This window comes from Schistocerca piceifrons, chromosome 1 (assembly GCF_021461385.2).
Source record: "Schistocerca piceifrons isolate TAMUIC-IGC-003096 chromosome 1, iqSchPice1.1, whole genome shotgun sequence".
NCBI classification, from domain to species: domain Eukaryota; kingdom Metazoa; phylum Arthropoda; class Insecta; order Orthoptera; family Acrididae; genus Schistocerca; species Schistocerca piceifrons.
Window position 1 is genome coordinate 1,208,047,579 of NC_060138.1, and position 13,998 is coordinate 1,208,061,576.

At 40.2% G+C, this 13,998-nt stretch overlaps 1 protein-coding gene across 3 annotated transcripts in view; it reads left to right on the forward strand.

The window, feature by feature from the left end:
- LOC124802581 (EF-hand calcium-binding domain-containing protein 4B-like) overlaps window positions 1-6,155 on the forward strand; it is a 774,205-nt gene extending 768,050 nt beyond the window's left edge. For 2 of the 3 annotated variants that reach the window (XM_047263455.1, XM_047263464.1), the window contains 2 exons: window positions 1,603-1,735; window positions 3,439-4,184. In XM_047263455.1, the coding sequence (XP_047119411.1) occupies window positions 1,603-1,735; window positions 3,439-3,689 (384 nt within the window). In that variant the 3' untranslated portion in view covers window positions 3,690-4,184. Of the gene's footprint in view, window positions 1-1,602; window positions 1,736-3,438; window positions 4,185-5,914 lie in introns of those variants that run through there. The other variant, XM_047263472.1, reaches the window with a different exon arrangement.
- The last annotated feature ends 7,843 nt before the right edge of the window (window positions 6,156-13,998 follow it).

Sequence of the window (13,998 nt, forward strand, 5' to 3'; positions counted from 1 at the left end):
TAAATGCATTTGGCTGCTGTAAAGTTTAATATTATGGCGCCAGAGGAATAACTGTGCATGGAGGACAACTGAAGTCAGTAGGTCATTTGCCCCATGTTGAGCTGTCAGTCTTCATTCTGCTTTGTTGACAGATAATATGAATGTTGCAGTAAATAGCAAATAAGTTATAGCTCTAAAAGTAGCTGTTAAGGATGTTTCATGGACATCAATACATGGATTCTAGCCAATTCTGCGTCCAAGAACATCAGAATAGACATACTAAATGCCATTCAAAACCTGAGAGAGGTTTCTCTCTACCACATGTCTAAGATATTGTGACAAGCAGACAAATGAAGTTGATAGTGTTCATGTTGTGATTATAACTTGATGAATACAGATGGGAGAAGCATCCAGAGGTCTACTGAGAATCCTAACCCTACCTTTATTTACAATGCAGATGTTGTTAGACGTACATGACAGAAAAAATTCTGGAAAATTTTGATTGATTTGATTCCATGATGTCATGCTGGATCAACTTCTGGGCCAGGCTACAGTTTCCCTAGTCCAAAAGTGGATACTATGAACTGTCTATGATGTGAATTGAAGAATGTCCTGCAGAGGCTTGCTCAGAGAACTGCAAATTGTTACTGAAATTTTGCAAAATATATTTAGATGTGAATGAAACATGTCATAAATAATATATCATTTTTTCATATCAGTAGTCCAGTTCATGGAATCAACACCAGAAATGCGAATAACCATGAAAACATTAAAGGTCACTTGTTTCATCCCAAAAATTTGTCCATGATCCAGGAAGAAATATTTTCAATATCTTGCTAACAGTCACAAGAATTTAGCTACTGCTAAAGTACAGTTTTAGTGAAGCCTAAAAGAATGTATTGATGGCCAACTCCTGATTCGATGAATATCTTTGTAGAACTAGATGACTTATACTGTACATTGTTAATATTAACAAATAACCTGAGCATTGCATCAATTACGACTTATGCACATCTTCAGTGCAGTAATGCCATCTGTATAAGCAAATGTAAAATTATGCTTTGTACATCAATGTGTACATATTTACATGTTTGTGAAAAGTTTAATAACAAATTTTAAATGAAAATATCTTTCAGATTTTTTACTTTCTTGGGTACCATTTAGGATGTACAGAGGGAACATTTTGCTTTTTATAAGCTGTGTTTCATCATTGAGCATCTTCTCAGTATGAATCTAAGGACTGAAAAATGCATATTGTACCTGTCTGTTGAGCGGCTTCTTTGGGTGTGGTAACCCTGAGTTCAGTCCTTGATAGGGGCAGGGCTGAAAGGCAGCTGGGGCACTCGGTTTGCCACCCACAACCTCCTAGTACTGTGGCAAAGAAAGGCTGTACTCTACCTACTGTAAGGCCAGTAGCCTGGTCATGGGCTTGTGCCACAGATTACTTTTACTTTTGTTTTTCTTTTGACAAGATCGTTTCGGTTTTTTTTTTTTTTTTTTTTTTTTTTTTTTTGGGAAAATAACAATGAATTGTGGCACTGATGTTGTTGTAATTTTTCATGTACTTTTATGTTGCACCTTAAGAACTGGTGGTATAGAACACATTTTCTGTGCATGTTACAGTTTCCTTGTGACAAATTTGAGCCAGAGGAGCCTTCAGTTGACGGAAGCAGAGTCACCTCAGCAGTCGCTGACACAGTCGCTGTGAACACGACATCCCTTCAGGATGAGATTGCTCTTTCTCTGAAAGAAAAAGGTAATCACACGTTTGCAAACACTAGAGGCCAGAAAATGTGCTCTTTTCCTTTAACATTGTTGTGTGAGTGATTAATATCATCTTCATCTAAAGGCTATGCCTTGAAAGTGGAATACTATTTTCTTTTTCCTCTGTCCTTTTCTTTTCTTGATGATTTTGACAGTATATTACCTGGGATACATTTATTGTTTTCTATCTTCGCTTCCTGTTGATTTCTTTCTTTTCTCCCGTCCTCCCTCCCCTCCCCCAAAATATCATTTCTTTCTTTTCTCACTGCTTTCACTTTAAATTCTTTGAGTGTAAGTGAGCAGTTGATAAAATCTCCATCCAGACACACTCACAAATAAATTTCTTCATAGATATTTCAGGAAATGCATATACTTCATTTGGTCCTTTTCATTACCAAAATCACTTGTGATTGAGCTTGCTTTATTCAACACTAAAGAATACAGTTCCGTACCGCATATTAAAGATGCCAAGTGGTGACATACATGTTAAGTTGACCATAGCCAGAATGAGAACTTATTGCAATATTGACAGTATATTTTACAGTATTCAGTTTCTTTTTTCATTGTACAAAAAATCATTTCAGAAGCTTTGCACAGCTTTGGGCTTCTTCATGTGGTTGATCACGTGAAAGTTGAATCTTTATGTGTACCAGCCAGTTCTTCAATGACACCAAACAAAGCTGTGTATCACTAAAAGCTCTATATTATTTACTCATACCAGTAGAGTTCTGTCGCTAAAGACAGCTATCTTCACCTGTGCCATTCTGCTCCTGCTGTCTTCTTTGCTTCAGCCATTAAGCGTACTTAGACTTCTGAGGTAGGAGGATTTCCTTCCTGCTTCTACTACTGTGTTGTTTCCAGTTCTGATCTTGATCAAGGTATTGTTCACCTTTATACTATGCTTCGTTTACCTTTAAACTGTATTCAATATATCTTTGGCGTCCATTCCTTTCAAATGATCGTCTTTTTTCCTTCCTTTTCTTTTTTCATTCCTCTCCCAGATTGTCCCTTTGCTTCCTTCATTCATTCTCTTTCCCACATAAGTTGACCAACAGTGGTGGAAAGCTGGCACTGTTCTAAACATGAACTTACCAGCCTTTGACTTCCAGTTTTATTGCTACTGTTTGGATTTTATAGATGTTAACCAGATTATTCGGCTCCCTCTGCACATCAGCCTCATTCTTATAAAGACGTCAACATCCTATTCAACTTCCAGATGCTAGTAATGTTTCATTGCTTATCAACAGTCTAGTTTCCATTGCTAAACACTGTGTAAAATTAATCCTACAATACCTCTTCCCATCCTGGAACCTTCCTGACTTCTTCCAGAAAGTCTTAATTCTCTTTATAACCCTATATTCTTTTAGTTTTCTGATCAGTTGTTTACAAGTGGGTCTTGTTAGACTAATCATCTGATAGTTTTTTCATTTAGCCTCATCTAATTTCCTGTGCAATATGACAATTACATTTTCTTCTGAAATTCAGCTGTGCTGAAACATATATACATTCATTTGTATGCACCAGTATAAATATTTATTTGTTTAACTGTGTCGCACATTGACAGCCATCTGTTTAACCTGGGGTTGGGACCCTTCCATATTGGTGGTTATGATGGACAACCATATTTATTCTGTGTTCTTGTACAAAACCTCTGTGTAAGTCTGTAGAGAGACATGAAAGTGTAATCATTTTCAGGGAGCCCTTGGCCATCCTCAGAGAATGCTGACAGTACGAAGCTGTCCACCAACTGTGTGTGCAGCTGCTATTCTGTGTTCAGCAGGGGAAGTGAACTATCACACCTGTTTTCTTTCTCCTATCATGAATTTTGGCTCATCCCTTTCATCATAAGATATTTCTGTGTGGGTACGATTGTGAAATACACAACATGTGTCATTGTGGCTTACATTCTAATGCTGATACTGAAGTACAAATGTGAAGCTTCTTAGAAGCACCTCATGATTATGTGGCTAACTGTGGGCTGTGAAAGTACAATAAAATGCTATGCTTTAATTCATATTAAATACAAACCAAGTAAAGGTGCCTTTATTTTCTTACATTTACAAATGTAACTTCTTAAACAAAAGGCACTGTAAATTAGGAGAGCAATAATGAGTCACTGACCTGTGTGTGTCCCTTATTGTAATATCAAAACATTGTTAATGACCTTTGTAAGAACTATTTTTGGAATAAATATTTTGTCATCAGTGAGAATAATATAATTTGCAGTTATGTAATGAAATGAGTTGTAGTTTACAAACAATGCAACACAATCTTACCTCTATCATCATCAATCCTAAGACATGAATTGGGATATAATGTCAACCATTCAAGGGTGCTAGGCATTTACATTTGTGAACTATTCACTGTTGTAGTAACTGTTACCAAATTACTGTACAAAATTCAATATTTTCTGCTGAATCTAAATAAATTGCATCAAATAACTTATAGCTACCAAATATTTCATGTACCAATTCACTCAAAACAACAAAGATAATTCCTAAAGTCAAAGATAATAAATAACTTGTGTAGTTTTATGCAGTTATGTTCATCATTTTTGTTAAGTAACTAACACACAGCCAGCTGTTGTGGCTGAGCAGTTCTAGGCCCTTCAGTCTGGAACAGCGCTGTTGCAATGGTTGAAGGTTTCAATCCTGCCTCTGCCATGGATGTGTGTGATGTCCTTAGGTTATTTAGATTTAAGTAGTTCTAAGTGAAGGGGACTGATGACCTCAGATGTTATGTCCCATAGTGCTCAGAGCCATTTGAACCATTTAAACAAACACACAGAAATGTCTCCAGTTACTAATGTACTTAACCCTTTAACTGCTCTGGACGTGTTAACGCGCGCACGTTTGTGCCTGTCCCTGTGTGCCCTGAACGTATTTACGCGTGCCATCATTCCTTCCACCTGGTACTCTGAATGCGTCTATGCGTAGACACGATCAGAGTACCAGACGGAAGGACTGGTGGCGCACATAAACACGTTCAGAACACACAGGGACAGGTACAAAGGCACATGCGTTAACAAGTCCATAGCAGTTAAAGGGTTAACAAAAGGCATAAGTATGATACGTGGTTTTGAAATATACAGTGTGTCTCAGGAGGAATAGTCGTTATCCAGGGATATGACAGGAACTGTCAGTCTAAGCAAAAAAGTCTAGTAAATATGGGCTCTAACATTCATACCATAAGAACTATGGGCACTTGTTCAGTAGAAGAGGTCTGCTTCACAGTAACAGAGATAAGCAAGTAGTAGATACATGTTTCACTTTAATAAAGATACACTAGTGCTCTTAGCTCTTAAGGTATGCATTCTAGAGAACATGTTTACTAGACAATTGGAAATTTGTGGTAAGGTCTTATGGGACCAAACTGTTGAGGTCATTGGTTCCTAAGCTTACACACTACTTAATCTAATTTAAACTAGCTTATGCTATGGACAACACACAACACACACACCCATGTCTGAGGCAGGACTTGAACCTCCGACGGAGTGGGGGGGGAGCCACGTGTACTAGACAATCTTTTCTTGTTTTGACACAGCAGCAAAGATTATGAAGTGCTCTCAGCTCTTCAGGTATGCATTTTACAGCCAGTGTTTACTGGATTTTTTTGCTTTGAATGACAGTTCCTGGTGTATCCCTGGACACAGACTATTCATTCTGGGACACACACTGTATATTTTGAAGCCAAGTATCATACTTATATCTATGTTTAAATGCACTAGTGACTGGAAGCATTTTTGTGTGTTGGTTGTTTAACAGAATGTAATTAACAAAAAGTGATTAATGTAACTATTTCCAGCTACACAAGTCATTTCTCATCTTATCTTTTACTTTAGGAGTTATTTCTGTATATGTGCTTAGTTGCTTTTAGCAAACATATCCTTTAAAAAAAAAAAAAAAATAAGTGTAACAAAACAAGCTTGTTACCTGGGGACAAATAAAGAAAAAAGCACCACAAAATAAAATAATTGGCAAGCTGTAAACTGTGTAGGAGACCTAAAGCTACGAGCATAAACAACCAATGGCTTCATGTAAGAAAGAAAGTAGTCAAATAAGGCCACTGAAGACAGCACAAAAATTAGTGAAACATTTCTTTTAGAAGGCATGGAAAGAATAATAATTACAACACTTACAAGATGACTAATAGATCTTCCATTTGTTTCCAGGCACGAGTCTACAGTCATGGTACACAGTGCAAACTCCATACCACAATACCGCAGCATGATGACACTGAAACAAAAATAAAATCACACAGTCCATTGATGAAATGGAGTATTAAGGTTAAAATGCCCTCTCAATCAATGTTCACAATGAAAAATCACTAAAATGATGTGTTCCATAGAAGCAACCTTCATCATCAGAATCATTGTACAAGAATCTTATAAAACTGCTAAAGATAAAAAAACAAATAAAAGTATTATGAATACTAGGTAACTTACCCTGTAATAATGTCTTCCTTAAATGTGTTTCAACATCATCTGTCACGATAGTAAAATAAACTAAAATGAATCAGCATATGCAGTCTATAAATATGGACAATGTCACAGCAAAGGCTTTCTGCATGCACCGTCCATTTACGTAGAGTAAAGGCACACCTGAATACAAACATATATACTACCTGATTAAAAGTATCTGGACATCTGTTAGTGGATGTTAATAAGGGGTGTGTCCACCCTTTGGCTTTATGATGGCTTGAACACTGCTGCAAATAGTTTAAGTGAGGTGTCTGAATGTCTATTGAGAAATGGCACCCCTTTCTTCCTCAGTAGCTGAAGCCAGAGAAGGTATTTATGTTGGACACTGCAATCTGGAGCAAAGTCTACATTCTAAATAATCCCATAGGTGTTCCATTGGGTTCAGGTTGGGTCTCCAAGCAGCCAGAAGGTAACTGTTGGATGCTGCAGTCTGTAGTGAAGTTGACATTCTAACTAATTCCAGTGGTGTTCATCATGTCTAGACTGGGAATCAGGCAGGCTGGTTCTGTCGAACAGCCACAGTGTATACCAGGATTCGTTACCCATTTCCTGTAATCCACTGTCCATTGGTGTCGCACTTTACACCATCTCGAGTTTCACTTAGCATTGACTGTAGAAGTGTGTGGCTTGTGAAGAGTTGCTCAGCCACTGTGACTTATTCTTTGTAACTGCCTACATGTAGTCATAATGCTAGCAAAACTGCAGGTGACACTTTGGAAATTGTGAGTGGTTCCTAACACTCATTTCATGTGGTGTTTTACAGCCACCTTCTGCAGTACTCCAGGGTCCTTGTCATAAGTACTTGAGGTATGCCTGCTCTTGGTTTAGTTGTGGTTGTTCCTTCACATCTCCACTTCACTATCACCTCACCAACAGTCAACTTAGGCAGCTTTAGAAGGGATGAAATTTCCTTGATGAATTTGCTACTCAGGTGAAATCCAATGAACATTCAATGTTTGAAGTCCCTGAACAATCCTGACTCACCCATTCTGCTGTTACAGCTTCTCTGCTGACAACACAGTGCACTCTGAATTCTTTTATTGTGGCAGGTCTGCCTCTCAATGGCACCTAGTGGTCAAATCTGCATTACGTAGGGGCGTCCAGATACTTTTGATCAGGCAGTTTATGTAGCGTAACTAAGAGCGTTGCGTGCATTATTGAGAAATCAAAGACACACTCACCAATGATGAACGATAATGCACACCTGTATGGAGATGATTGGGAGTCCAAAATTTGTCACACACTGAATGACAGGAGTATTACTTCCAGTAAAATAGATAACTTCACACTGATATTATAGCAGATCTATAAAAATTTAAGAAACAATTGTTTGCACATCTTGTAACTTGTTCATTTAACATATTTTCATTATTTCTGCTGTGCATAGTAATTAGTAACTATTTCAGTTGATCCAGTTTTTACCATTATCCTTTATGTCCAATATTATGAGGGCTTCTTCAAATCCCAAAAAAGAATGTCACTATGTTCCTTGAACCTCAACTTAAAAGTCCCACCAGTCTGACTAATGTAGTTGCAACTGCTACACTGAATTTAACAGATACTATCCCTATCATGTTTATCAACATATTGTTTTAAATTATTCATTAATTTACATCATTACATGTTGTTGGATTTTAAAATAGCCTTCAGCTGTAAACAGCTTAAAATATTAGCTACTTTTGAGCTAAAATACTGAAAAACAGATTGTGACACTCTTAATATTCTGTGTGGCTTTCCCATTTACCTTTGTGTGCTGTTTCTTACCAAGTAATTTAGTCACTTTGTTTTCATGATGTCAGTTAGCTGTAGCAAGATTTCTTCTAATATTCAGCTCAATCATTGTATCCTGTTTGCTCATCAGTACTTTAAAACGCTCTGTCGACTACACAGTGAACAGTGGGTGGTTTTTGTCCATTTGGATGACAGAAGTTATTATGTATCAAAATATCCATTAATGTCAGCTTCCTGTACACTTTAGAGGCATGTCTATCATCTTCATGATATTTAGATTGAGGAGTAGCAGTTTGCCTTATTTTCTTGTTCGGTGGTGAATTCAACTTTATTGTGCAAATCATTACATTTATTTAAAATTTCTGTAACCTTCCATTCCCCTGATTTGTCAAAAGCAATAATTGTCCATATTGTACTTATAGTATAGGATTTTATCGATAGGATTCTGGGCATTAATGAAGGATAAACGCCCAAGCACATAGTCAGTCCAACATTTACCATTAAAAGGTAAATACATAGTTATACTTAAGAACAAATATCGAATCTTGTAGGCTTGCCTCTTTAAAATTCATCAATTTTAGTCCTTTTGCATTGTGAACGGTGGTTGAGATTACGTTTTAATACTGATTTTCAACAAGCACAACTTAATATCCAGCTCAGAAAAATCAGAGTGTAGTACTGTGAGATAATTCATTTTCTGAATTCCATGGAGGCCAAAACTGTAGTAATCCGTGCTGTGTGGCTTTAAGTATATGGCAGTACTGCGCAATTGTGTAACGCAGGTTCTAGGTGGCACACATGCTTCTGAACAATGACAAATGAAATGACTGATCATCTGGCAGTGAAGAACCAGGAATCGCAAGAGAGTTGAGGTTTGTGCTCCTAGTCCAGCATATCATAATCAAGGCAACAGATGAAAAAGTGAAACTCAGTATGGATTAATTTTCGGCTCTTTGACAACATTTTGAGCATGACAAAATTGTCTCCATTCTGCGTTCCAAGCCTGCTTGGATCCATTCAAAAAGTCTGTTGAACTAAGGCAGCAGAAGCATGTTATAGCCACATCTGGACAATACAGGTATCTTCGTTTTAGTCATGAGTTAGTCAGTTTGATCTAGATTCAAAGGAGAAAGCAAATTGTGGAAAGTTGTGAGTTCACTACCACTAATAAAGGTGAAGGCACTGTCAGCGTTGGAATTATGATGCTGACTGTTTTGTTTCTATTTTATTTTTATTTTTGTTGGGAAGGCAGGAGTGCCTGCAATGGCGTGTTAGGAGATTTTGTCCTAAGGGGCAACTGTCACAGAAGCATATTACCAAAGTGTGCTGATGACGTCAAGGGTGGCTGTCTGGTTGAAGCATTTTGGGAAGGTGTCTGAGGGTTCTCTTGCTGTAGTACAACACTCTAACTCTTTCTGTACACATTCAGATTCCTCACCACCACATTCTTCTAACAAGGCATCGAGTGACTCATTCCCCTTTCCTTGGATGAAGAAATCTAAATGTAGCATGCAGAATGATGAAGAGGCAGTTTTGCAGGTGGAAGAGAGAAAATGCAGACCTCTATAAGTAAGATGTCAGCCAATTCATCCATCACTGGGAAAAATGTGTTGCATTGAAGAGTGAACATGTAGAGAAAGACAGACACTTTCAGTAAGTTTGATGATCATTGCCGGATTTTTTTTTTGTAGGGGATAATTATGATTACACCTGGTAGCTGCTTGCTAAAAATATGTCAGACAAGTAAATATGTCAGACAAATAAATAATATAAATAATAATAATAAAAGAACACATTTACACTGCAATGTTTTTATTTTGTCTGGAAAATGTTCCACCTATTCTCTAAAGTGGATATCACTAACAATTTGATTTCCTTCTAAAATCAACATCTCACTGAATTTGGAGGATTACAAACTCATTTTTAAGGTAAGAAAATGGGAAGCTGCAGTAGAGAAAATGTATATTGCCGTGAATCTGATGACAACTAAAATATGTGTATAGTGTTTTTAGTGTGAGCAGTGACTAGAGATGAAAGAACGGTGGAGCACTACTTTCGTAAGTTGGGGAAACAACTTGTTTGGAAAAAAAAAAAAAAAAAAAAAAAAAAAAGTATATACAAAACAGTAGCGTAGGCTAGGGATAAACCAAACGAGGTTTTAAGGGAGTGGCCTTATATTCGTGAGGTTCACAGTATTTATCCTATTCAACTATCTTGATTTTCATGTTTCCCCATTGATGGGAAATGCTGTGATGGTTCCTACTGTGAGGATACGACTGACCACTGGGCCATTCACATCTAACTTCACTGAAGAGCCAAAGAAACTGGTACACCTGCCTAGTATCATGCTCTTAATGCCATTTTAAGAGACGGTCTTCATGCCTTCCGATCTGGTCATGTAAACGTAGAAAAGTTGTGGAATGATTTCAAAGAGACAGTATCGACAGCAATTGAGAGATATATACCACATAAATTAATAAGTGATGGTACTGATCCCCCATGGTACACAAAACGAGTCAGATCGCTGTTGCAGAAGCAGGCGAAAAAAGCATGCCAAATTTAAAAGAACGCAAAATCTCCAAGACTGGCAAAGCATTACAGAAGTTCGAAATATAGTGCGTACTTCAATGCGAGATGCTTGTAATAATTTACATAACGAAACTCTGTCTCGAAATCTGTGAGAAAACCCAAAGGGATTCTGGTCATACATAAAGCACACCAGTGACAAGATGCAATCAATACCTTCACTGCGCGACAACAACGGTGAAGTCACTGATGACAGTGCCACTAAAGCAGTGTTATTAAACACGGTTTTCTGAAACTCCTTCACCAAAGAAGACGGAGTAAGTATTCCTGAATTCCAATCAAGAACAACTGCAAAGATGAGAAACGTAGAAGTAGGTATCCTCGATGTCGCAAAGCAGCTTAAATCACTTAATAAAGGCAAGGCTTCTGGTCCACATTGTATACCAGTCAGGTTTCTCTCAGAATTCCCAAAAATGGAAGTAGGAGTAATCCGCTGAATTACAGGCCTATATTACCAACGTCGATTTGCAAGACACAACTAGCTCTTTATACTCATGAAGTAATAAGTGCTATCGACAAGGGATGTCAAATTGATTCCATATTTTTAGATTTCTAGAAGGCTTTCGACACCGTTCCTCACAAGCGTCTTCTAACCAAACTGCGTGCCTATGGAATATCGCCTCAGTTGTGCGACTAGATTAGTGATTTCCTGTCGGTCACAGTTCCTAGTAATAGACGGAAAGTCATCGAGTAAAATAGAACTATTATCCGGCGTTCCCCAGGGAAGTGTTATAGGCCCTCTATTGTTCCTGATCTACACTCCTGGAAATGGAAAAAAGAACACATTGACACCGGTGTGTCAGACCCACCATACTTGCTCCGGACACTGCGAGAGGGCTGTACAAGCAATGATCACACGCACGGCACAGCGGACACACCAGGAACCGCGGTGTTGGCCGTCGAATGGCGCTAGCTGCGCAGCATTTGTGCACCGCCGCTGTCAGTGTCAGCCAGTTTGCCGTGGCATACGGAGCTCCATCGCAGTCTTTAACACTGGTAGCATGCCGCGACAGCGTGGACGTGAACCGTATGTGCAGTTGACGGACTTTGAGCGAGGGCGTATAGTGGGCATGCGGGAGGCCGGGTGGACGTACCGCCGAATTACTCAACACGTGGGGCGTGAGGTCTCCACAGTACATCGATGTTGTCGCCAGTGGTCGGCGGAAGGTGCACGTGCCCGTCGACCTGGGACCGGACCGCAGCGACGCACGGATGCACGCCAAGACCGTAGGATCCTACGCAGTGCCGTAGGGGACCGCACCGCCACTTCCCAGCAAATTAGGGACACTGTTGCTCCTGGGGTATCGGCGAGGACCATTCGCAACCGTCTCCATGAAGCTGGGCTACGGTCCCGCACACCGTTAGGCCGTCTTCCGCTCACGCCCCAACATCGTGCAGCCCGCCTCCAGTGGTGTCGCGACAGGCGTGAATGGAGGGACGAATGGAGACGTGTCGTCTTCAGCGATGAGAGTCGCTTCTGCCTTGGTGCCAATGATGGTCGTATGCGTGTTTGGCGCCGTGCAGGTGAGCGCCACAATCAGGACTGCATACGACCGAGGCACACAGGGCCAACACCCGGCATCATGGTGTGGGGAGCGATCTCCTACACTGGCCGTACACCACTGGTGATCGTCGAGGGGACACTGAATAGTACACGGTACATCCAAACCGTCATCTAACCCATCGTTCTACCATTGCTAGACCGGCAAGGGAACTTGCTGTTCCAACAGGACAATGCACGTCCGCATGTATCCCGTGCCACCCAACGTGCTCTAGAAGGTGTAAGTCAACTACCCTGGCCAGCAAGATCTCCGGATCTGTCCCCCATTGAGCATTTTTGGGACTGGATGAAGCGTCGTCTCACGCGGTCTACACGTCCAGCACGAACGCTGGTCCAACTGAGGCGCCAGGTGGAAATGGCATGGCAAGCCGTTCCACAGGACTACATCCAGCATCTCTACGATCGTCTCCATGGGAGAATAGCAGCCTGCATTGCTACGAAAGGTGGATATTCACTGTACTAGTGCCGACATTGTGCATGCTCTGTTGCCTGTGTCTATGTGCCTGTGGTTCTGTCAGTGTGATCATGTGATGTATCTGACCCCAGGAATGTGTCAATAAAGTTTCCCCTTCCTGGGACAATGAATTCACGGTGTTCTTATTTCAATTTCCAGGAGTGTATATTAACGATATAGGAGACAATCTTAGTAGCCGTCTTAGATTGTTTACAGATCATGCTGTCATTTAGTGTCTTGTTAAGTCATCAGATGACCAAAACGAATTACAAAATGATTTAGATAAGATATCTGTATGGTGCGAAAAGTGGCGGTTGACCCTGAAGAAAGAAAAGAGTGAAGTTATTCACATGAGTACTTAAAAAATCCACTAAATTTCGATTACGCGATAACTCACGTAAATCTGAAGGTTGTAAATTCAACTAAATACGTAGGGATTAAATTACAGATAACCTAAATTGGAACGATCACACAGATAATGTTGTGGGTAGAGCAAACCAAAGACTGCGAGTCACTGGCACAACACTTAGAAGGTGCAACAGGTCTACTAAAGAGACTGCTTACACCACGCTTGTCCGCCCTATTCTGGAGTATTTCTGTGCGGTGTGGGATTCGCATCAGGTGGGATTGACGGATGACATCGAAAAAGTACAAAAAAGTATTATCGGGAAGTAGGGTAGATAGTGCCACATACATGATACGTAAATTGGAGTGGCAATCATTAAAAGAAAGGTTTTTCATTGCGATGGGATCTTCTTATGAAATTTCAATCACTTTCTCCTCCGATTGCGAAAACATACTGATGGCACCCATCTACACAGGGAGAAATGATCATCACGATAAAATAAGAGAAATCAGGGCTCGCACAGAATAATTTAAGTGCTCGTTTTTCCCGCGCGCCGTTCGAGAGTGGACCTGTAGAGAGACAGCTTGAAGGTGGTTCAGTGAACCCTCTGCCAGGCACTTTATTGTGAATAGCAAAGTAATCACGTAGAAGTAGATGTAGACGGCCCCCGCGAGCACGCAGAAGTGCCGCAACACGACGTTGCATGGACGCGATTAATGTCTGAAGTAGTACTGGAGGGAACTGACACCATGAATCCTGCAGGGCTGTCCATAAGTCCGTAAGAGTATGAGGGGCTGGAAATATCTTCGGAACACGACGTTGCAAGGCGTGCTCAATAATGTTCATGTCTGGGGAGTTTGGTCGCCAGCGGAAGTGTTTAAGCTGAGAACAGAGTTCCTGGAACCACTCTGTAGCAACTCTGGGCTTGTGGGGTGTCGCATTGCCCTGCTGGAACTGCCCAAGTCCGTTGGAATGCAAAATGGACAAGAATGGAAGCAGGTGATCAGACAGGATGCTTATGTTCGTGTCACCTATCAGAGTCGTATCTAGACGTATCAGGGGTCCCATATCACTCACATTGCACACGTCCCACACCA